General features: G+C 39.0%; 1 protein-coding gene across 4 annotated transcripts in view; it reads left to right on the top strand.

The window, feature by feature from the left end:
• Positions 1-24,317, top strand: part of RNF19A (ring finger protein 19A, RBR E3 ubiquitin protein ligase) — a 39,509-nt gene that overhangs the window by 9,145 nt on the left and 6,047 nt on the right. For all 4 annotated transcript variants that reach the window (XM_070748127.1, XM_070748128.1, XM_070748129.1 and 1 more), the window contains 5 exons: positions 11,585-12,363; positions 15,064-15,272; positions 16,803-16,947; positions 18,425-18,587; positions 19,553-19,667. In XM_070748127.1, coding sequence (XP_070604228.1) covers positions 11,768-12,363; positions 15,064-15,272; positions 16,803-16,947; positions 18,425-18,587; positions 19,553-19,667 — 1,228 coding nt within the window. In that variant the 5' untranslated portion in view covers positions 11,585-11,767. The remainder of the gene's footprint in view (positions 1-11,584; positions 12,364-15,063; positions 15,273-16,802; positions 16,948-18,424; positions 18,588-19,552; positions 19,668-24,317) is intronic.

The raw sequence follows: 24,317 nt of genomic DNA, 5'->3' as shown, positions 1-24,317 counted from the left end.
CGAAAGCGCCGAGAGACAGCGTGGACAGGCCCGTTCCTTGGCGCTGTCTCTTGGCGCTTTCGTGCTGAGTCTGGGAGCGAACTCGCTCCCCGACTCAGCTGGAAAGCGCCGAGAGACAGCGTGGACAGGCCCGTTCCTTGGCGCTGTCTCTCGGCGCTTTCGTGCTGAGTCCGGGAGCGAACTCGCTCCCGGACTCAGCTCGAAAGCGCCGAGAGACAGCGTGGACAGGCCCGTGCGGCGAGAATGAACGGCGTGGGCGGGCGAAGGGCGGGCGGCAGCGAGGAGTTTGCGTGGGCGGTGGGGAAACTCCTCGCTGACGCCAGCAAGAGGGGGAAGACTCAGGGAAGCCGCCCAGCAGCTGATCTCCCGGTTGCCATCTACGCATGCGTGCCCACGGGCACGCATGCGTAGATGGTATTTTGACTTCCGGGTTGAAAAATAGCGAAGTACCCTGTTGGCAATGGTTGGGGACGCAATAAACGGGGGATCACTGTATATGTAAATCTTAAGTGCTAATGCCAATATACTCCCTCCAAAGCAGGGATTATTCTACTGAATTAATTAATGCAAGCCAGTAGGCGAGCAGCTGCATTTTGTGCCATTTGCAATTTCTGGGTTATCTTCAAGGGCAGTCCCATATTGAATGAATTGTATTAATCTAGCTAACCCAATGGCATGAGTCACTGTCTTTCTCATGATAGGGAATGAGTCACTGTCTTTGTCATCTTCTGCTCCAGGACAGATTTTAAATGGCTGAGCAACTGATGCTGCCAAAGCATCTTCTGGGCATGGCTTCCACTTGCTATTCTAGCAAGATCTGTAAGTCTGAAATGAACCCCAGATCAAAGTTCTCTTTAAGAGGAATGTAACCTTATTAACAGTAATAAATGAAACGTCCATGGAGCTGGGTGGCTTTTCCCTTAATAACATATCTACTATATTTTTCGGAGTACAAGACCCTTTTCCCTCTTAAAAGAGGGTGGAAATGTCGGTGCATCTTATACACTGATTGCAGCCATTTTTGCTGTTCCGAAGCCCGCCCCCTACCTGCAGATCACTCTTGGGGATTGGGGGAAGGCAAAAATGCTTCCATTTTTGTGAAAATGGGCCATTTTTCACAAAAATTGCATTTTTGCCATCCCTCAGCACCCAAAACCTGTCTGCAGTCTCCCCAGACCCTTTGCCCACTCGCTTTTTGCGGAAAAAATGGGCGAAAAACATTTTCTTCCCAAAGCGCTGCTTTTGCCTTCTAATTACCCCATCTTACATGACTGGAGGAGGAATTTTGGGAGTTGAAATCCACAAGTCTTAAAGCTGTCAAGTTTGAAGTTTGTAAAAAATGTACATGTTTGTAAAAAGTATACATGTTTGTTAAAAATATTCTGCTATGCTGGTATTTTATTAAATACTGTAATATACAGTATTAGGTCTCTTGAATTCCAATAAATATCAGGGCAAGTTGAACTTTTAGGGTTCAGGAGCTTGGAAAGGGAATTTCAATACCCATTTTCATGCATGTTGTAAGATCTGGTAACCTCCTGAGTTAAAGGTCTCATTACAAGATATCACTACTCCTCTCCTACCTTGGTGTTGAGAGTGATGTTCTATCTCAGGGATCACCAACCGGTGGTCCATAGACTGCTGGTGGTCCGTGAGAAAATTGTGGTGGTCCGCAGATAAATTATTTGCATTTTTATATTGCACTGAATCATGGGGACCCAAACACGACAACTTAAGATTTGTGGACTTCACTCCCAGAGCTGGCTGGAGAATTTTAGAAGTTGAAGTTCACAAGTCTTAAAATTGCCAAGTTTGAAGACCTCTGCACTAAACACTATTTATCTTTTTAAAAAATTCATATTAGTAGTCCACAGTATTTAAAATTATGAACTTAGTGGTCCTTGAGGTCCAAAAGTTTGGTGACCTCTGATCTATCTGAAATCCTGCCATGAAGATTTTAGAGAGAGGAACTTTTCCATCCTCATCAAAATTTCAGTGATACATGCCAGGCCTGCTGTTTCCATAACCAGTTAATGGAGAAAGAAAGAATCTTACTGTAAGTGGGAAATCAAATACTTTGTAAAATATTACAAATGTAAAATTTTGGACTAATGAAATCTGTAATACTATATTATCATAAATAAATTTATGTTGTGTTACTATAGAGGTAAAAATGGAAGGTGGGATTAAGCAGCTGCTTTAACTTCACAGTGGATTTGGTATTGAATTGCTCTCTAAGTGGTATCAGTGGTCTCTTAATTTGATATATAGATAAATACACTTTATTCTGAGTCCTTTGAAATGGATGATTCTTTGTTAGTGGAAGCCTCTTCTTTTTTTCCTGTGTTAATAGATCTGGTTTGGATCTGCTGCCTAGTTTCACTGTTGGACCTTGCCTTAAAAATCCTTAGGAGGCCCTAAATCTGACTTCTGTGTGCAGGAAGGGCTGTTGCTTCTGTCTCTGTACCTGTTGTTTTCTTAATAGTCTAGGTTACCTTAGCATTAGAGGGCCACTCCCACATCCTGAGAGCTATGACAAGTTTCAAGGACCTTGTATGTTCTTCAGATCCCCATGTTTAGGCATCATTTCACACTTCATTTAATATTTATTTATTTTTTTCATTTATTTATTTATTGTGTTCAATATACAATAATACACAATGAAGGTAATAGAGGACACCTTCGAGGAAATAGAGAAAGAATAGAAGAGAGAATATAGGATAAATAGAATAAAATAGAATAGAATTTTATTGGTCAGGTGTGATTGGACACACAAGAAATTTGTCTTGGTGCATATGCTCTCAGCATACATAAAAGAAAAAGATACATTTGTCAAGAATCATGTGGTACAACACTTAATGATTGTTATAGGGGTCAAATAAGCAATAAAATAAATCGATGAGGGAATAGAAGAAAGATATAGGGATAGAAGAGAAGATATATGGGATATAGGAGAGACAATAGGAGAGGGGTTGGAAGGCACTCTAGTGCACTTATGCACGCCCCTTACTGACCTCTTAGGAATCTGGAGAGGTCAACCATGGACAGTCTAAGGGTAAAATGTTGGGGTTAGGGGATGATACGGAGTCCAGTAATGAGTTCCACGCTTCAATAACTCTATTACTAAAGTTGTATTTTTTACAGGCAAGTTTGGAGCGGTTAATATTGAGCTTGAATCTGTTATGTGCTCTTGTGTTGTTGTGGTTCAAGCTGGAGTAGTCATTGACAGGCGGGATGTTGCAGCATATAATCTTGAGGGCAATACTTAGATCATGTTTAAGGCGTCTTAGTTCTAAGCTTTCTAGGCCCAGGATTGTAAGTCTAGTTTCGTACGGTATTCTGTTATGGAAGGAGGAATGCAAGGCTCTTCTGGTGAAGTATCTGTGGACATTTTCGAGGGTGTTAGTGTCTGAGATGCGGTATGGGTTCCAAACAGATGAGCTGTATTCTAGGATGGGTCTGGCAAAAGTTTTATATGCTCTGGTAAGTAGTGTGAGATTTCCAGAGCAGAAGCTACGTAGTATTAGATTAACAACTCTTGAAGCCTTCTTGGTGATGTTGTTGCAGTGGTAATTAGTACTCGGAGGTCCTTAACTGAATGGGGAGTTATCTGATAATTTGATTATTCAGTTTGTATTTGGAGTTCTGATTCTTTTTGCCGATGTGTAGGACAGAGCATTTGCTGGTTGAGATTTGGAGTTGCCATGTGTTAGACCAATCAGAAAGAGTCTAGGTCTTTTTGGAGAGTAGTTGTGTTATCGGTGGTGTTGAAGAGTTTTACATCTACACTGTGATTTTGATGCCATTTTTAAGCAAGCTAATGAATGGCCTTTGTTGGGATTCATCTTGCAAAAGCTATATATGGTTGTCTTGTAACCTCCCTGGCACATCCGCGTGCTAGAAGCTCGCTACCTGCTTGAGGCTGCCTAATCTTCTGGCATTCTCTTGAGCCATATACAGGCTGTGTTCGAAAAGTAATGCAATCTTTTTTAAAAAAGTAATTTATTGAACAGATTTGCACAAACACTTAAAATTCTTCTAAGTACTGTCCTTGGGCCTCTACACATTTTTTCCAGAAACTCTGCCATGACCAGTACGCGTCCTGGAAGGCGTATTCAGAGACCTCTTGCAGGGTCTTCGTCACGGCTGATTGGATCTCTTCTATGGACAAAAAACGGGTTCCTTTCAGGGCTGGGAACAAAAAGAAGTCTGCTGGGGCGACGTCAGGCCAGCGTTGGCACCTGGTGCTTGGCCAGGAACTCGTGGACTTGTAGCGCGTTGTGACAAGGTGCATTTTTCATCCATAAAAGAGATCCAAGAGCTCCTTCCAAGACACGTACCGGTCATGGCAGAGTCGCTGGAAAAAATGTGTAGAGGCCCAAGGACAGTACTTTGAAGAATTTTAAGTATTTGTGCAAATCTGTTCAATAAATTACTTAAAAAATAATAATTGCATTACTTTTGGAACACACCTTGAATGTACTGGGGATGTATATATATGAAAACACTGGAATCTCTAGAGCTGGTCCAGGTCAGCCACACCTCTGAAGAAGTTATGTCAACTTCTACTCGGGGATTCATCGAAACATACAGTTTGACCAGGGAATGTTTAAATCACATCACAAGCAGGGGCAATTTCCCAATTCTGTTGATACCGGTGTGCTTTGCGTGCAGCTTTGTTTCTGTGGGCACGCGTAGGAAGCAAAATATTTTGAGGGAATGCGCATGTGCGTGAGATTTCGGCAATTATTTTTGCTTCCGCGCATGCAATTCCTCCAGTGACAGGAATTCATTTTAATTGTGTTGCTTCCAGTATGACCACCGTAAGAAATTATTAAGATTATAGTACATATCTCATTTGTTTTTCTTTTGATCATAAAATATGTGAATCTCCTCCTATATATGCTACAAAGGTTGCTTCGGCTGACAAAGCTGAAATGGTACCAATAACCTTCTATCCTAGATGAGAACATTATTTTTCTGTGGCTAGTTTGAGTGAATTTGCAAATTGTTCTAACTTGCCCACTTTTTACCTGAAAACTACATTGCTCCAAATATTCCCCACTGCAGAATTTTAGAGCAGCGGTTTCAAGACAAAACAGAAAAAATCCCGATAGACTATTTGAAAATATTGTCATTATTGATTTAGCAGCATTTGACTGTAAATAACTCATAAATCAGTTGTCTATATTCTTATTAATAATCAACACTTTCCTTATAAAAGTAATTTCTTTTAATGTCTGAATCACATGCTTTCCAATCCATGTGTTTTAGGTTTAATAGTTATAGTCTGAGCCATTTCCTGTTTTTCTGCTATTATGCTGCCAGGAGTAAGAAATTGGCTGGTCAGCCATTTTTAAAGACCTATACCGTTGTTAATTGTGAACAGAATTTCTAATGATTATTTTGACTTTCAATTTTGAAATGTTGCTTAAAATGGGATTCACTAGAAGTCCAAACGAATAATCCGAAAACTAGAATAAAGTAGATGAGAGCAAAGAAGCCTATCTTTGTCATTCAAATATTCTTTTAACCTCTGAAATGCCGATTTCTTTGTTAATATTATTAAACTTCTGAATTTTTACTTCTCTGGCAGCCTCAAGTTCAATGATGAATATGCAGAATTTATAACTTGTTCTTTCCTTTATGTAGCAACATCTGATGTTAATAGTAGACTAATAGTAGATGCATTGAAAAGGTAAACATGTACTTTTACAGCAGTAACCTGTGTCATATAATAATTGAGGTACATTATTATTAGTAATTTAGCAATTTAACAAGAACTAACAAATCAGCAATACAGAAAAACACAAATAAAAACAAAGCATTATTTAAACAAGCCACAATAATAGCATCATGAAGAAGCATATGTTTTGTCTATACAAGCCAGTGGAAGAGGCTATACATGAAAGTTCACTAGAGGTCTTTGAACAAGTTGGATAATCGTCTCTCAGAGATGTTTAGTGTCTTTCTCCGATCATGGGGTTAGATTAGATAGCCTCTAAGGAACATTCTAATTCTAGAATTCTGCAAGACTAATATTAACATCAAAGACAGAATCAAGTTAGTAGGAATAGAGCTGACCTCCCTCACGAGAAAATTCCGTAAATGAAATACTGTACAGTACTTGCTTCATTCTTTTTTAAAAAATAATATTTTTTGCTTTATAATAGGTGGGTGTTGAGGGTTTCTTAAGTTGCAATTTAATAACGCAACATTTTTTAAAAAAATAATATCTGGCAGAAGAGCTCGCAAAAGCTTTCTATATTGTAATTCAAGAGTATCCTAATACAGTGGAACCCCGACATAAGAGCTGCTCGACTTAAGAGCTACTCGAGATAAGAGCTGGGAGAGGAGAGACATTTTTTTTATTTTATTTTATTTATTACTTGGATTTGTATGCCGCCCCTCTCCGTGATACGAGCCGAGAAGAGCCGGGCTGGCTTACTTTCCTTCCTTCCCGCGCTGATGCAGAGCCACTCGAACAAAGCGTCGCGCCCCTCTGATGCTTTCGGCGGCTTCCGAAGCGACGCTGGGCTCTTTTGCCGCCAAAAGCGTCAGGGGGGCGTGACGCTTTGTTCGAGTGGCTCTGCATCAGCGCGGGAAGGAAGGAAAGTAAGCCAGCCCGGCTCTTCTCGGCTCGTATCCCGGCACTTGGTGAGTGGAGAGGCGGTCGCCTCCCCTGCCGCCCCACTCTGGGGGTCCTTGGCTTCTGCTGGGGGTGGGGGGATCCGAACGCTGTTTTGAATTTCACATTCCGAGTGGCCCAAACGCCAAAGGCGAACTTCCGCACCTCAGGAGTTAGCTCGCAAACGGCGCGGCTGTTTTAAAACATCGCTGCCGGCCTGGGGGGGGAGAGGGAAAGGGGGGAGAGGGGGGAGAGAAAGAGAGAGGGAGAGAGAGAAAGAGAGAGGGAAAGGGGGGAGAGAAAGAGAGAGGGATAGAAAGAGAGAGAGAGTGAGAGATGCTCAGTGAGCCTTTCTTTGAAGTTGCCTTTCTTTCTTTCTTTCTTTCTCTCTTTCTTTTTCTCTCTTGCTCTCTTGCTCTTTCATTCTTTTTTCTTTCTCTTTCTTTCTTTCTTTCTTTCTCTTGCTTTCTTTCTTTCTCTTTCTTTCTCTCCTTCCTTCCCTCCTTCCATTTCTTTCATTCTCCCTCTCTATTTTTATTTCTCTTTCATTTTCTTTCTCTCTTGCTTGCTTTCTTTCTTGCTCTTTTTCTTTCTCTCTTTTACCTTCCCTTCCTCTATTTCTTGCTTTCCTTTTCCTTCCTCCCTTCTTTCCTCCCTCTACAGGATTGGGTGGCAGTGAAGTTACTCTCCCCTTTCATAAGTTTCCTTGCTTCCTTCCTCTGTTCCTGTCCCTTCACCCTTTCTTTCTTCCTTTCTTTCTTCCTTCCTTTCTTTCTTTCCTTCCTTCCTTTCCTCCCTCCATTTCTTGCTTTCCTTTTCCTTCCTCCCTTCTTTCCTCCCTCTACAGGATTGGGTGGCAGTGAAGTTGAATAAATAACTACAGTTTAATGAATAAAAATAAAAGTTTGCCATGTTGATTGTTTTGGGTAAAAAGAGGAAGGGAAGGAAAGCTCTCAGCTTATCATCTTATTAATAAGTAAAGTTACATTTATTCTTGCAATGTCTTTTTGCATAATTTAGACTAACTTTGTGAGTTTTTTGAGGGCTGGAACCAATTAAAATTATTTACATTAATTCCTATGGGGAAAAGTCGTTCGAGATAAGAGCTGCTCGACTTAAGAGCGCAGGTCCGGAACGAATTAAACTCGTATCTCGAGGTACCACTGTATGAAATAACCTGAGTTCATATTAGCCAAAGGATCATTACGTACCACTGAAAACTGTTTCTTTGGTCTATCTATACTGCCCAAGTAACGGTTTAGCTATTTATAGAATTCTATTGTGTATGATGATTTCAGGCTGTTTATCTAGGTACTCTTTTATGAGTACAGTGGTACCTCGTCTTACGAACTTAATTCGTTCCGTGACGAGGTTCGTAAGAAGAAAAGTTTGTAAGATGAAACAATATTTCCCTTAGGAATCAATGTAACAGCGAATAATGCGTGCAAGCCCATCAGGAAAATCCAAAATATTAAGGCTTTAAAAAAAAAAGCTGCCAGCAGACGAAGCTGAGGCAAACGGAGTGGTGGAAGGGACAGCGAGAGGTGGCAAGAGGTGGCAGTCCCAACGAAGCAAGGCAAAAAGAGCCTCTCTTGAGCTCCATGAGTCTTTGCCTCCAGTTTCTGTCCACCCCACTGTGCTCATTTCCCTCACACCTTTCTCCTCTTTTGAGTTCCATGAGTCCGTGCCTCCCGTTTTTGTCCCCCCCACTCTGCTCACCTCCCCCACATCTTTCTCCTCTCTTGAGCTCCATGAGTCTCTGCCTCCCGTTTTTGTCCCCCCCACTCTGCTCATCTCCCCCACAACTTTCTCCTCTCTTGAGATCCATGAGTCCCTGCCTCCTGTTTTTGTCCCCCCCACTCTGCTCATCTCCCCCACACCTTTCTCCTCTGTTGAGCTCCATGAGTCCCTGCCTCCTGTTTTTGTCCCCGCCACTGCTCATCTCCCCCACACCTTTCTCCTCTCTTGAGCTCCATGAGTCTCTGCCTCCCGTTTTTGTCCCCCCCACTCTGCTCATCTCCCCCACAACTTTCTCCTCTCTTGAGATCCATGAGTCCCTGCCTCCTGTTTTTGTCCCCCCCACTCTGCTCATCTCCCCCACACCTTTCTCCTCTGTTGAGCTCCATGAGTCCCTGCCTCCTGTTTTTGTCCCCGCCACTGCTCATCTCCCCCACACCTTTCTTCTCCCTTGAGCTCCATGAATCCCTGCCTCCCGTTTTTGTCCACCCCACTGTGCTCATTTGGAAGGGGGGAGTTTGTCGCTGGGATTCAAAAAACAAAGGGAATCCCAGCAAGGGGATCCTCAGGGAAATCCCAGCAATGCAAGAACGGGCGCATTGGCTGGGAACGGAAGACCGGAGGCGGGGATTCCCAGGGAAAACCCAGCGCTTTGGGGCATCCTAGCAGCAGCGGCAGCTCGGGTTCGTAAGATGAAAATAGTTCGGAAGAAGAGACAAAAAATCTTAAACACCGGGTTCATATCACAAAAAAGTTTGTATGAAGAAGGGTTCGTAAGACAAGGTGTCACTGTACTGTCAATTCAACTGTCCAGTTGAATTGTTCAAAGGATTTTTCAACTGTTTAAAAGAATCTGGGCTATGTAAAATTTTTAAAAATTCAAAGAGTTGCACATAGTATAATTGTCTTAGATTTTTAAGAGAATAGAGATCACCATTTTAAATTTTAAAATCACTTTAGCAAATATACTGAAGTAGAATGCTGTAAAAAAGAATCATAGGTTAATTGCATTCTGTAAATTGCACCCACTGGCTCCAATTCAAAACATATTCTCATTTTGGAACAAAGTTGGATGATTTGGTAGGAGAGAAGGAAATTCTGTTGCATTTGTATAACATTTGATTTGTCTACCATTTTGAAACAAACTTTATTTTGAGAAGAATATTTCATTGTATTATTTGTTTGAATTCAACAAATAGGAACATAATATCCAATTACTTTCTGCTTAATTTTTTTTCTCTAAGGAGGGGGGAATTATGTTTTTTTCCCTAAAAAGAATATATGACATCACAGGGACATTTTATTTCATAACCTATAATCCATTGGATATAATTATTATTGAACAGTTTCCATTAATGTGCAAGCATTTATGTTATTTTACTATCCATGGTTTAGTTATTTGATGTAGGTGTCTATCATGTTCCTTTTTGTGATTGTTGAGTTAAATAATGGTTTGGAATTTTGCACCCTGTTCTTTTGCCTGTATTAATTTCTCAATATTGACATTGGTTTGAATTTACAGTCTTCTAACTGAAATGGGGACTAATATTGACAAGATTCATGTTTTATAACACTATTTAAAAAGTAAATATCTTTAAATTGTGTCTGTCCTTTTTGATCTATCCTAAGATTTTGATCTGATTCAGGCTTGTTTGACTACCTGTATAATAAGCCTCATGGCTTCCATGCTTAAAATAAATGACCAATTGCGTTGCCGGTAATGGACATGTTCTCCCATGTTGAATCTAATTTCTTAATTAGTTTCTAATTGCACAAGGTATGATTGATCTGTTACTGCCTTTTTAATTTCCTGGCTATAGTATAACTTAGGAAGGATGTACGGTATTATGATAGTCTCCTCCCTTTATTTCTGAACTTCAATTACTGCTACTGCAACAAATGACCTATTTGGAAATTTGACTTTTTAAAGGAATTTATTAGTTCAGGGAAATATTTTCTGTCTGTTTTAGTTGTGAGAAATAAAGGTTAATTACTGTTTTAAATGAAACATATTGTATCTTTCTCAGAATTTCTAAATTGCTTTCCTTCCTCCATATGTGGGAAATTAAACTAAATGTTTGCTCCTCAAAAATTCATAGCTGTACATTTTTGGTTTTGGTTTGGAAGGAGTAATAAAAGAAATCAGTAGTTTAATCCCCCCCCCTCTATATAGTGACATTTTAAATGTCACTATTAAGTTGATTTCCTGTTCATCTCTTTTTCTTTATAATGAAGCTTTGATCTGAAAAACCACAAGCAGAAACTAAATATATGCATATTATTGTGTGTAAGTTTGTGGAAAATCTTTCAAGAAAGAAGCACCTAACAATATTATATTGTCAAAAACTCTATGCAATGCAGGGCACAATTTCTGGAATTCTTTCCATATTCTTTATCAAATGCATCTGTATTTTATTCTGTTTCTCTGTTTGTGTCACCATGTTTGTTTCTGGCTTCCCTTTGCCTTGCATCTAAGTGTTTGTTTATATGTGGGTGCTGGTAAATGAAAGATAAGCTACATATGCTCTGTTTTTGCCCAAGTGATGGGTTAAGCTGGTTATAGAGGGGTTAGATTGAAACAGCTACTAGTCTTCTGGCCCATTGCTCAACTGCCTGTCATAACACATTAAGAGATCCCCTCCCAAATATTCATTTTCTGGCTTGAACCAAACTTGATCCCATTGTTTTAAGTTTTGGTGAGAAAGCTGTGGCAACCCACTTTCATACTGTTACCAAGAATACTGCATTGGTGCCATTACTCCAACAGAAATCTTGAAAGATGTCTTTAGACCTATCACCAGAACACTGGATTTTAATTTTTAATTGGTGCTGCAAATATTTCCCATTGAGTAAAGTTTAAGAAACATCTGTCTGGATTTGTTTCTTCTTCTGATAGTATCAATTTTAGGATTGGCAATTCACTAGTTAAAAATCTTGAAAAATGAGAGCAACCCTTTCTTACAAAATAGAATAGTACCTACATATGTTTTCCCCTGACTATCGTTTTTTTTCCCCTTTTAAAATTACAACTGAGAATCTGGAAAATTCATTTACTTGCTAATTGACAGAAATGCAACAGGTGGATGAAGCAAACAAGGTGGGGTGGAGGATTAGGTAATTGTAAAATGAATACGCAGACTAATACCAGTCCTTTGCAATAAGAGTGAATCTGAATAAACGGGGCTTCATTTTTTTACGTTTCTCTTCTATCTCTTCCAGAATTGCTGAGGAGCATTTTGGGGTGGATTACATATTGTGAAGACTTTTCTGGATGAACAAGATCTGACAATGCATAACAAGACTTAATCTACTTTTCCTTCTGTGACTTAAATATGCTGCTTTTCAATAGTGTTTTTGCCTTTAAAATGGTCATAGCTGCGTGTATTCTTTGATCCATTTCTGATGAATGTTGCAGCCATGAGTTTACATAGGCAAATGGGATCTGATAGGGACCTTCAATCTACTGCCTCCTCTGTAAGCTTGCCTTCCATTAAAAAGGCACCAAAGAAAAGAAGGATTTCACTGGGATCTTTTTTTCGAAGGAAAAGAGATACGAAACATAAAGCCAAGGATGTAAATGGTGGCGTCGATGGGATTGCAAGTATTGAAACTATACACTCAGAAGTATGCCCAGACAAGAACTCTATTTTATCTGCCTATATGTCATCAGACAGTGGAACAGCCATCTGTAGTAAGCAGACGGGAGACTTCATAGAATGTCCCTTGTGCTTTTTGCGGCACTCTAAGGAGAGATTTCCAGAAATAATGACTTGTCACCATAGATCTTGTGTGGATTGCTTGCGTCAGTATCTCCGGATAGAAATCTCAGAGAGCAGAGTTAATATCAGCTGTCCAGAATGCTCTGAGCGATTTAATCCCCATGATATTCGATTAATTTTAAATGATGACATCTTGATGGAAAAATATGAAGAGTTTATGCTTAGACGGTGGCTTGTTGCAGACCCTGATTGTAGGTGGTGCCCTGCTCCAGACTGTGGGTAAGTGATGTGTTTTTGTACCCAGAGCTCTATTTTATACTTTCTTTATTATCAAATTGCTTTTATATAATCTCTTGTTTACCAGAATGTTTTTATCATGTACTGTATTTGAGGTTTTTGTTTCTTCCTTTTGACATTCAAAAGTAGTTTGCTGTTAAGAAAGATTAGAGAATTAAGAAAATCTCCCAGATTCTACTACTGCCATCTTCTCAAGTGCTAGCGCTTCACGCTGCAAAATATTAAAAGGGGTTGTTAAGTTTTAACGCATCCTCCAAAGTAGGTAGTTTTAATGCATCCTCCAAAGTAGGTAGTTTTTCACCCAGATTATTAACTTTTTGTGTTCGGGAAGAAGGCCTTTGTATGTTAAGCTCATAGAAAGGGATCTCCTGTACTTCATATCCTCCTGAATAGGTGGCCCCATTCTTCTGTATCAACCCACCTTCTAACCTGTGTAGAATTCTAGCTTACCCTTAGTGCTTAAACACTTTTAACTTCACATTTTTTTATTTTTTAATAGCAAAATATTAAGAGTTTTGTGAATATAAATCATGAAAGTTGGTATAATTATAATTAGCAACAAACTTTTTCATATTACACGAGTCAACTGTTAGATCGGAATAAAATTTAAGTGAGCAAAATCTACTTTTTGCTTAGTATCGGAGGAATGTACAGTGCTACCTCGTCTTGCAAACACCTCGTCATACAAACTTCGAGATACAAACCCGGTGTTTAAGATTTTTTTGCCTCTTCTTACAAACTATTTTCACCTTACAAACCCACCACTGCCGCTGGGATGCCCCACCTCCGGACTTCTGTTGCCAGCGAAGCACCCGTTTTTGCACTGCTTGGGATTCTCCTGACGCTCCCCTCTATGGGAAACCCCACCTCTGGACTTCCGTATTTTTGTGATGCTGCAGGTGAATCCCAGCAGTGCAAAAAACGTCGCTTCGCTGGCAACGGAAGTCTGGAGGTGGGGTTTCCCAGCGAAGAGAGCCTCAGTGAAATCGCAGCAATGCAAAAACACAGAGGTCCGGAGGTGGGGTTTCGAGGACTTTGGTGTTTTTGCGATGCTACAATTTCACTGAGGCTCTCTTCGCTGGGAAACCCCACCTCTTCCGTTGCCAGCGAAGCGCTTGTTTTTGCGATGCTGCGATTCCCCTGCTGGGATTCCCCTGCAGCATCGCAAAAACACAGAAGTCCGGAGGTGGGGTTTCCCATGGAAGGGGAGCCTCAGGGGAATCCCAGCAGCGCAAAAACGGGCGCTTCAGCTGGCAAAAGGTGAATTTTGGGCTTGCACGCATTAATCGCTTTTCCATTGATTCCTATGGGAAACATTGTTTCGTCTTACAAACTTTTCACCTTAAGAACCTCGTCCTGGAACCAATTAAGTTTGTAAGACCAAGGTATCACTGTATTTAAATATTAAACATGTTTACATATTGTTGCAACTAAATAGCAAAGAAAATAATAAACTGTACATTTTGAGACTGGCTACGGCAATTACATTTGAAAGGCATTATAGCAGTGATTGCAAACCTAAGGCACACAAAATAGTGAGGAAGCTGGCAGCATGTCCCAGGCCTGCCAGTAGATCAATGGCTGCTGCTGAATGGGGGAAGGAGCATAGGGGTGCAAGGAAATGCACAAGTGATGCAGCACAATCAGCGATGGGGTGGAAGGTGAGGGGAAGAGTCAGGGCTGATGGGACGAGGTGTGCAAGGGACGTGAGTCCAAGAGGATATCAGTGGGTGAGTGAGAGGTACCGTGTGAGTTGGAGAAGGTGAATGCTTTTGTGAGAGGGCATGAGACGTGCCACGTAAGTTGGTGAAGGTGTGAGGAGTATACAAGAGATGCTGTGTAGCCCAGGGTGGGTGCAAGGGCATCAGAAAGGGTGTGTGTAAGAGTGCTTGGCTGGGACAAGCAGAAGGCCTATGGGAGGGTATGTGGATGGGAGAGACTTTCTAGGGAAATCAGCAGATTGCAATCATAGGACTACAAGGCCCTTGTCAACTGGTCATACTGTAAACGCAAACAGATTGCAATCACATGACCGGAAGGGTGTTTGGTAATTGAAACTCCCAAGGATTGATCGTAGCCATAAGAGAAACAATAATTTAATCTTGCAAGAATAGCACAATGATGTAGAAGTTTGCTGAATTCTACCATAGAGACCTAAAATACCAATAACAATAAGCACTTAGATTTATATGCCGCTTCCTAGTGCTTTACAGTCCTCTAAGCAGTTTACAGTGTCAGCATATTGCACCCAACAACCTGAGCCCCCAAAATATATATCCTATGAGATAAATTAGAGCTCTCTAAATACTATTGTGCTTTTACTTTTATAAAAGATGATGTTTCATAATAGCAACTCTGCTATTTAAATTGGCACTATATAGAACTGAGAAAGTCGCAGCATATGATAATATCTGATTGACTTAATGCTGTCTTCCAGTAAAGAAAAAAAATTAGTTAGTACTTTGATAAGAGACTACAAAAGAATTCCAGGCTTGGAAAAAACTAGGAATTTGGGGGATGGGGATGGAATCTTAGAAGAAGGCAGTTCATGACTATTTCTACATTGTTGCCAAGAAAACATGGATCTGACCACATAATTGCCAGACTTCTAGAGTAACTTGAGGGAGGCTTTATCTTAGAACAGAGAATAAATACTCTTCCATCTATTTTTGAATTTTTAAGGTATGCAGTCATTGCTTTCGGCTGTGCAAGCTGTCCAAAACTTATGTGTGGGCGTGAAGGCTGTGGAACTGAATTTTGCTACCACTGTAAGCAGATTTGGCATCCTAACCAGACTTGTGATGCTGCTCGTCAGGAAAGAGCGCAAAGTCTACGTTTACGAACAATTCGTTCTTCATCCATTAGCTATAGTCAGGAGTCTGGAGCTGCAGGTATTTATTTTTTCAATCTAAATGTTAGAAATATTTTTATATCACATCTTGAGTTGGTAGATTACTCATCAGTTACTGATACTGAAAAAAGGAAGATCTGAAATATTTTCTTCAGTATGTTGATATTAGTGCAAAATTGTATAGTTGTGTAGAATGTACTGAAACAATGTGCTGCTAGTGTTTGGCATATAGTGAACATAATTAGCTTATGCAATCAGTGAAAAGATCTGATTACTGATAGAACTTTTGGTTTGAAGTGTCTAGTAACATACCATACACTGGCTGAGTCCAGATGTTTGGATAAAATATGTGTTTGCTTAGTTTTGACTTATCATGTTGCATAGATCCAGCATGAAGAATTATAAAATAATACTTTCTGATTCAGAACAAGATTGCAAAGTTTATGTTGGCTCCCAAGCACCCCTAAATTTTGCACAGCATATTAGTAATCATTATATTAAGATGTTGGGGAAAAAAACAAAGATTCTACTTGATAGGAGGCTTTGAGCCTTAAAACATGTGCCTTAAATCAGTGTTTCCCAACCTTGGCAACTTGAAGATATTTGGACTTCAACTCCTAGAATTCCCCAGCCAGCGAATGCTGGCTGGGGAATTCTGGGAGTTGAAATCCAGATATTTTCAAGTTGCCAAGGTTGGGAAACACTGCCTTAAATAACTGGAAGGCTTAAGGCATTGCCTTTGTCCTTCAAATTCTGCCAGAATTTGAAAAGAAAGCCAAGTTATAGTGGAGTGATATGGATATCAGCCCATTCTTTTTGCATTCTTTATTTATTAGGTCATGCGAATCTAGAAAATTATGGTTTATTAATGTCCTAGCTTAGTTTTTTTGTTATGGAGGCATGAATTGTTTTAAACTATAAGAATATTGATTTAACTGGAATTTGAAGAGATAGAGTCTCTTATAGCTAAGATAGGAAACCACTGACATGAAGACTTCTAATCTAAGCCCTTGTTCTGTTTATAGTCCCGCCTCTTAGAACATGAAAAGAGGAGTAGTTACTTTGCATATAACTCAGCAAAAGTTCCTTATGAAGAAAAAAGAAATAAGTCATTGAGAAAATGTTTTGCTTTTTCCCCTATGAAGAAAATAAGTACTCTGAAAGATGGGAAATAACCCAAACTGAAAAGAATATCATTGGTACCGTATGGCCTGATTAAATATAGAATGGGAAGGATTTTAAAAATTGTTTTTAAAGAGGGTTTTTTTATGCTTGCACTATCATTTTACAACTTGAGCTATATTATCTATGATAGTATGCATTTTATGCTTTTACATTGAATATAAAGAAACCTCATCAGACCAGGTTTGGATCAAATGATTATTATTTTATTAGTATTATTTTAAAGCAGAATAAGTTCTGTGTAATGTTCACGTTAAAGTTTTACTTAGATATACAGTACTTAATTATCTTTCTGTACTGGGTGTTTGTTGAATTTCAGACATGATATACTTTTCATTTTATTTTTCTTGGAAGCAACATTGGTATTGTACCTCTTTATTTTAAACAGCTGATGACATAAAGCCATGCCCCCGCTGTGCTGCTTATATCATAAAGATGAACGATGGAAGTTGCAATCACATGACATGTGCTGTCTGTGGCTGTGAATTCTGTTGGCTGTGCATGAAGGAGATCTCAGATTTGCATTATTTAAGGTATGTATGGGAAATACCCTATTTTCCCCAAAATAAGACATCTCCTGGTAATAAGCTCAATCGGGCTTTTGAGTGTATGCAATAAGGCCAAGCACTTATTTCAGGGCTCAAAAAAACGTAGGACAGGGCCTTATTTTTGGTGAAACATGATAGTAGGATTTTTCCCCCCTGGTAACGGAAGTTTAACATGCTTTTTATTCTAATTTGTAATAGAAGCCATGCTAGGTTAGTTCAAAACTGCTATTTTTCTGAAGTTAGATCAAGAAAACCTTTGTTGCTCCCCAGTTTAATACATAACTCCAGGCAACTAACAATAAATTTACTGCTTCCCTCCCAGAGCAACCCGATTACTAAGGTTAAAATAATTCAGTACTGAGAAAAAAATACAGAGGCAACATATTTGTTTAAAACATTGGTAGATTCCATTTTTGTCAGACTGATAGGAAGATTTACGTATAATGGGTTCTTCTAATATCCTCTCCCTAATGCCTGGAGGGAAAAGCCAGGTTTCTAACAGCCTGCAGGGAAGTGCAAAAGGGCAAGGTCCTCTGAATCTCTTAATCTTTTTTGCATAGACATTTAGTAAAATGAAGTATGGTGGTTTGGAGGATTTTGTGTGTATTAAAGGGCTGTATAGTATGATGAGCAAATGCGGAAAGACCCATCTATTTATAGCAGAATATACGCAAATAACTTCCTGCAGGGGAATACTGTATGTCACTTCCCTTTGAATTCCTGTTCAGAGAAATCTTTTGCAAATTAGTCATTCTTGTTAACAGACTATGACAATGTTGAGATTGTGTGGTAGAGCCAGTTTGGTCGAGTGGACAGTGGGCTAAAAAATAAGAGGATATGACCTCTGTTTCTATCATAGGCACAAAGCCAGCTGGATGAACCTGAGCCAGTCATTTATTCTTAGCCCCAAGAAGGAGGCAATGGCAAATCACTTCCAGAAATTGTCCCTAAAAAACTGCAAAAATTAGTCCAGGCGATTGCCAGGAGTAAACACTGACTGGGGCCCTTTCTTCCCACCCTATCTAATCTCTCAACAAGCAGCGTTAGAAATTTTGAGGATTAGTTGAGAATGTGCTACTTATTTATTGGTTAAATTTTAAGAATCAAATCTCAACTAACTATCCAGGTATAAAGAGATTTTATTTAGTTAGTTTGGAAACCACCCTGCCTAATATTGGTTGAGAGTGTTGTAAATTGCAATTCCTGTGTCTTTGGGCACCAGATAGAAGAAGACTGATGAGACTAAAAAATGTACCGTTGGGTTGAATTTTGGAACTGATGTATCTGTCATAAAAAAAGAAGGATTTGATGTCCCTCTTTTAAAAACGCTGTTTGCTGAGACTGTATTTATCAAGATGGTACTGGATATTCACGCGTTAGTGTATGGTTTAGTAATAATTAAATTAAAGGATTTGATTACTGAAGACTGTTCACTGATATCTTATGTATGGAAAATTCTCAGTCCATCAGGCTGTACATTCTGGGGGAAAAAGCCATGGAGTCGGAAGAAGAAAATTCTTTGGCAACTGGGGACACTTGTAGGTGCACCTGTAGGAATTGCCTTAATAGCAGGCATTGCTATTCCAGCAATGATTATTGGAATTCCTGTGTATGTGGGACGTAAGGTAAGATAATTGAATTGCTTTTGAAATTTACATGTTTTTCAATGGGACTTGCTTGTTATTCCACTAATATTATACTCTGTTTATTAAAGTATTTTTTTCATATGTTTTTTAAATATATTTTTCCTCTGGAGTATCAACCTATCCATCCATGCATGGATGAATTCTTTTCCAGTGGTGGTTCCAAATCTTTTGTTTCTTATCTAGGGAGGCTTATCATACCATCTCATTGCCCCTCTGATAATATGCATAGTTTATTTTATTTTAATGGGAGTCACGTTATGACTATGCTGTGACATAACTTTATAGCTTACCATAAAAAAAAGTTCTTGCAGTAAAAACTGTAGAGAGGTCAGTCAATTGCAAGCTTGTCAGTTTTCATGGAAAACGAACGACTTTCTTAGCTACCAATACAAAATGATTCCCATAAAATTCTCTCTGGTTACAAAATGTTTTCAATCAGGGTCTTTCTAGTCCGTTTTCCACAAAGAAAAGTGATTTCCCAATATATTAGAGATAAAGATGAGATTTGAATCCGGATACCAACCATATAATTGAACATTTATGGCATAGTGTTTCATAACTATAATATAAAGACATATGTGAATTCAAATTTCTGGATTCGGACTGGAATCTAAATTAAAGGAATTTACTATCCATTTCTGACCAGTGATTCTAGTATTGTTGGGTCAAGAGACCTCGAGGGAAGAACTAACCAAAGACTGAAAACCAACATAGCAGAGGAAAGTTTATACAGGAAAGCAAAAGAAATCCAAAACAGATTTTTTACATTGCTTTGTTTACTCATCTTGTTTGATTAATACAATGGTATCTTTAAACGCATTAACTTAAAAATGGGAAGTAAATAGATAAAGATAATTTTGATCACCCCTGTATATAATTTCTTCTACCAGTTATTAAATAGGATTTACCCTAAAATATGCTCATTTTTCCTCTTTCTTATAAAGATTCATAATCGCTATGAAGGCAAAGACATGTCAAAGCATAAGAGGAACTTAGCCATTGCAGGTGGTGTAACCTTATCTGTAATTGTTTCACCAGTTGTAGCTGCAGTCACTGTGGGTAAGTATAATTTTTGACCAAGGCTAGGAATATCTTTTTTTCTTCAGTATGCTACATTTACATTAAAACCATTATGTTTTACTAAACTTTTACTAAAACAATATTATTGATGAGTAATCCAAGACTAGCAGTGAGACTATTTTTTAACAGTTTGTATTTGAATAATTTGAAAAATGGAGTTCTTCCTCTAAAGTTTGCTTGTTTATTTAATTATATTTGCCCATTACCACTATCAGCAGGTACTTTGGGTGTCTAAGAAACCAGCAGCAAATACGAGAACAAGAGCAGCATCCTAACTAGGGTCAGTCATCATTAATAAGAACAAAAGAGACTGTAGAATAAAATGGTTCCTTGCAAAATGAAAAGAGTAAAGAACCCAATTATGGCTGTGGCTTGGTGGAAGATGTTCCAAAATTGTGGGGAATTCCAAAAAGGGTTCAAATGGGTGATGGACACTTAACAGGATCTCCCCAGAAGTTCAGACCAGACAAGTGAAATTCATATTAGGAAGATGTCTAGTTGTATCCCAGTGCTGCCGTGTAGGGCTAAAAGTTACCTCTTAATAGCAGCGTTGTTTTACTAGCATTCTGCCTTCTCTATTATATGCACTTGTAAAGTTAGCTTTAATAGTCCACCTGGATGGTGATTGTGTTATGAATTACCATTGCGAAGTCATCTTACTTTAGGTAAGGATGTAACTATCATGCCATGTAGAACAGGACAAAGTCCCTCTTGGTCACAGATTACAGTAGTCCCTCGCTATACCGCCCTTCACCTACTGCGGCTTTACTTCATCGCGGGTTTCTGAGGAAGTCGATCGGCAGATTTAAACAGCCCACCGAACTGGATCGGCAGGTTTTTCACAAAAAAAATAATTCTAAAATTGTAAATACTGTATTTAAATACTGTATCTAAAATAAATACTGTGTGGGAAGGGTTTATAAACACTTAAAACAATGAAAACTTACCAAACAATTACAATATAAATACTTAAATAAGTACTATCAGTCGATAAATTCCCCATCGCGGATTTCACCTATCGCGGCCAGGTCTGGAACGTAACACCAGCGATAGGTGAGGGACTACTGTACACCTACATTTTAAGCAATAACTCCGAGTTCAAGAAAATCTGAGGTATGAATTACTTCTTTCAAAGGAAACAAAGTTTTCAGGTGACCCACAGGAATTCCACCTTACCTCATCCTAACAGCTTCTAATTATTGATTTAGGATTTCTGTGGCATTTCTATCTACATACTGACTACTCCTCACCAAAAATGGATGAATGATCTGTTTCATAGTAGTTTCATACAGATAGAATAGAATAGCATAGAATTTTATTGCCCAAGGGTGATTGGACACACAAGGAATTTGGTGCATATGCTCTCAGTGTACATAAAAGAAAAAGATACATTTGTCAAGAATCATGTGGTACAACACTTAATGATTGTCAAATAAGCAATGAAGAAACAATCAATATTAATAAAAATCTTAGGATACAAACAACAAGTTACAGTCATACAGTCCTAAGTGGGAGGAAAAGGATGATAGGAATGATGAGAAAAACTAGTAGAATAGAAGTGCAGATTTAGTAGAAAGTCTGTGTTGAGGGAATTAGGGAGTCTTCGGAGAGGGGCGGCATACAAATCTAATAAATTGAATTGAATTATTTGTTTAGCAGAGTGATGGCGTTTGATGAAAAACTAGATATTAAATAACTTGGTGTAGAGCATATAGACACTAGACTGATCAAGAACATTCTCCCCCATGACTGCCATTTGAAACTGTCACATTGTCAGGAGTGGAACCACTAAAAAATAGTATCCGCTCTTATAGGTGATCTAGAAAAAAACTAAATAATGCTGAATGCTGCTGAAGAATCCATTAGTAACATGGAAGAAGGGAGCATCCCTCATCAAGGTCCTAACAGAAATATTCCCGTAATGTGACTGATATAATTTCTGTCTCATGCCTGGACTGGGAAGTTTGGAGACAATGCAAAGCTTTCTTAAAGAGACAATGCAGGCAGTATAGAATCTAAGTATCACTAACTACCTCTTGAATCCAGAAAATCTAGAATCGTCTTGAGGGAGACAGTCAGTCACGAAAGCTTTAACAAATAAAGCTTTAACACGCCCTGCTTGGGAGCTTGAAGAAGCCAGGAGAGCCATAGCTATTTCAGGGCTCATTCTATAGGAAACTTAATCATGTTTCGCAAGATCAAATCCTGAGGAATTACTTTGCTCATCATAGAGGACTCTGCCCAATGGAATCAAACCCACAGAGAGGGCATAAGCTACTACATCTGCAAGAAAACCTCTAAATTAATCCCAGGAGTCTTCAGGCATTTTGCTCCACCCATCCTTCCCAAGAAGGATCTGGGTAATTATGAATAAAATTGCCATGCAAGAATTTATGGCCACAATGAATAAAGAAAACAATAAATGCTTACCTCTGTCATCCCTGTCTAGGCTTGAACGTGAGTTCTTACTAGTGGTTAACTGCTTCCACTCTAGATTGTATTCAGTCATTCTAGGTGCCTTTTCAATCATTTTATTTCCCTCAGCAAATCATTTAAGTAAGGAACTACTTGAGATGGAAAAGGGAAGATATAAGTTCAATGTCATCCAGCAATGTGGGTGTCTCTATAATCCAGAAATTACCAGGCATGAGATCAAACTGCCCACTAAATTGTTATGGAAACATAGAAACACAGAAGACTGACGGCAGAAAAAGACGTCATGGTCCATCTAGTCTGCCCTTATACTATTTCCTGTATTTTATCTTACAATGGATATATGTTTATCCCAGGCATGTTTAAATTCAGTTACTGTGGATTTACCAACCACTTTTGCTGGAAGTTTGTTCCAAGGATCTACTACTCTTTCAGTAAAATAATATTTTCTCACGTTGCTTTTGATTTCCCCCCCAACTAATGGAGATAATGTGCCATTTGGAAACTTTCTGGATTCATTAGTTGCCTGTGTTGGAGCATTCTTATAAACCCATTATCTTTGTTATGATTGACCAAGATGTCATCTGACCATGGGAAAGGACAGGTTTTCAGTGTCCTCCATCTTACCTGTTCCAAAGAAAAAATAAATCCAGCATCTCCTCACCCTGCCATGTGTGTTGGAACTATAAGCACTTATGACAAGGCCGTGGAAGCTATTAATTCACAAACTGCCCTAGTTGCTCATGTTTAAGTCACCTTACCCCTGGGAGCTCCAACATCAGTCCAAGATGGCATGTATAACCAGCCCTAGCTTATCTCTGAAACTAAGTTTCATGCATTTTTACTTATAACCAGTCACAAACCTCCATCTAGAGTTACTGGAGTTGGGTGGTCAATACATTTGCATAAAATCTTCCCCAACCTCAGCATTATGATTGAGGCCCACAAGAGCTCATGGCTCATTCCCAACTCTGGCCAACCAGGTTTCAGTATCACACACTAAGTCTGTGTTTGATGGTCTCCATAGCATGAGGGCATGAGGTCTTATTTTGCATAGATCCAACATTTATCAACAGTAGTCTTAAGACCTAGTAGCCCATCTGTTCTGCCACTAGAGCTCAGATTTGGGGTAACTGGTCTAGAAGGAGCGAGTGCAAGTTTGGTAGAATCCTCTTTGGAAAAGTTGAGTCTTGTAGTGTTTAAATCTAAATCTGTATCCTTATTAATATGAGCCCAAACGCCATGAAAATAATAATAATAATAATAATTATTATTATTATTATTATTATTATTATTTATTGGATTTGTATTGGATCCTCTTTGGAAAAGTTGAGTCTTGTAGTGTTTAAATCTAAATCTGTATCCTTATTAATATGAGCCCAAACGCCATGAAAATAATAATAATAATAAAAACATAGAAACCTAGAAGTCTGACGGCAGAAAAAGACCTCATGGTCCATCTAGTCTGCCCTTATACTATTTTCTGTATTTTATCTTAGGATGGATATATGTTTATCCCAGGCATGTTTAAATTCAGTTACTGTGGATTTATCTACCACGTATATATTATTATTATTATTATTATTATTATTATTATTATTATTATTAATAATAATAATAATTTATTGGATTTGTATGCCGCCCCTATCCGCAGACTCGGGGCGGCTAACAACAATAATAAACACAACATGTACAATCCAATAATAAAAAAACAACTAAAAACCCCTATTATAAAACCAAACATACACACAAATATACCATGCATAACTTGTAATGGCCTAGGGGGAAGAGCTATCTCAACTCCCCCATACCTGGCGGTATAAATGAGTCTTGAGTAGTTTACGAAAGACAGGGAGGGTGGGGGCAGTTCTAATCTCCGGGGGGAGTTGGTTCCAGAAGGCCGGGGCCGCCACAGAGAAGGCTCTTCCCCTGGGGCCCGCCAGGTTGTGCATGCAGACCTTACTGCTCTTGAAAAGAATAGAGAACCAAAAGACCTCAGGGTAAATATGAATTCTTGAGACCTGAATAAATTTGCCCAATTGGGTTGTATCCATGATGAAAATCATATATCTATGATAAGAATTACCTTTTTGTTCTATTATTCTATCTTTGCTAAACGACGGAGATACGAAATAGACAAAGATCACTAAAAAAAGACAGATATGCCAATCCCAGTGTTATGCTTTGTTTCCCTAT

This window comes from Erythrolamprus reginae, chromosome 3 (genome assembly GCF_031021105.1).
Source record: "Erythrolamprus reginae isolate rEryReg1 chromosome 3, rEryReg1.hap1, whole genome shotgun sequence".
Classification (NCBI taxonomy): Eukaryota; Metazoa; Chordata; class Lepidosauria; order Squamata; family Dipsadidae; genus Erythrolamprus; species Erythrolamprus reginae.
Note: the sequence above shows the minus strand (reverse complement) of the source record. Positions and strands in the feature narration are given on the sequence as shown.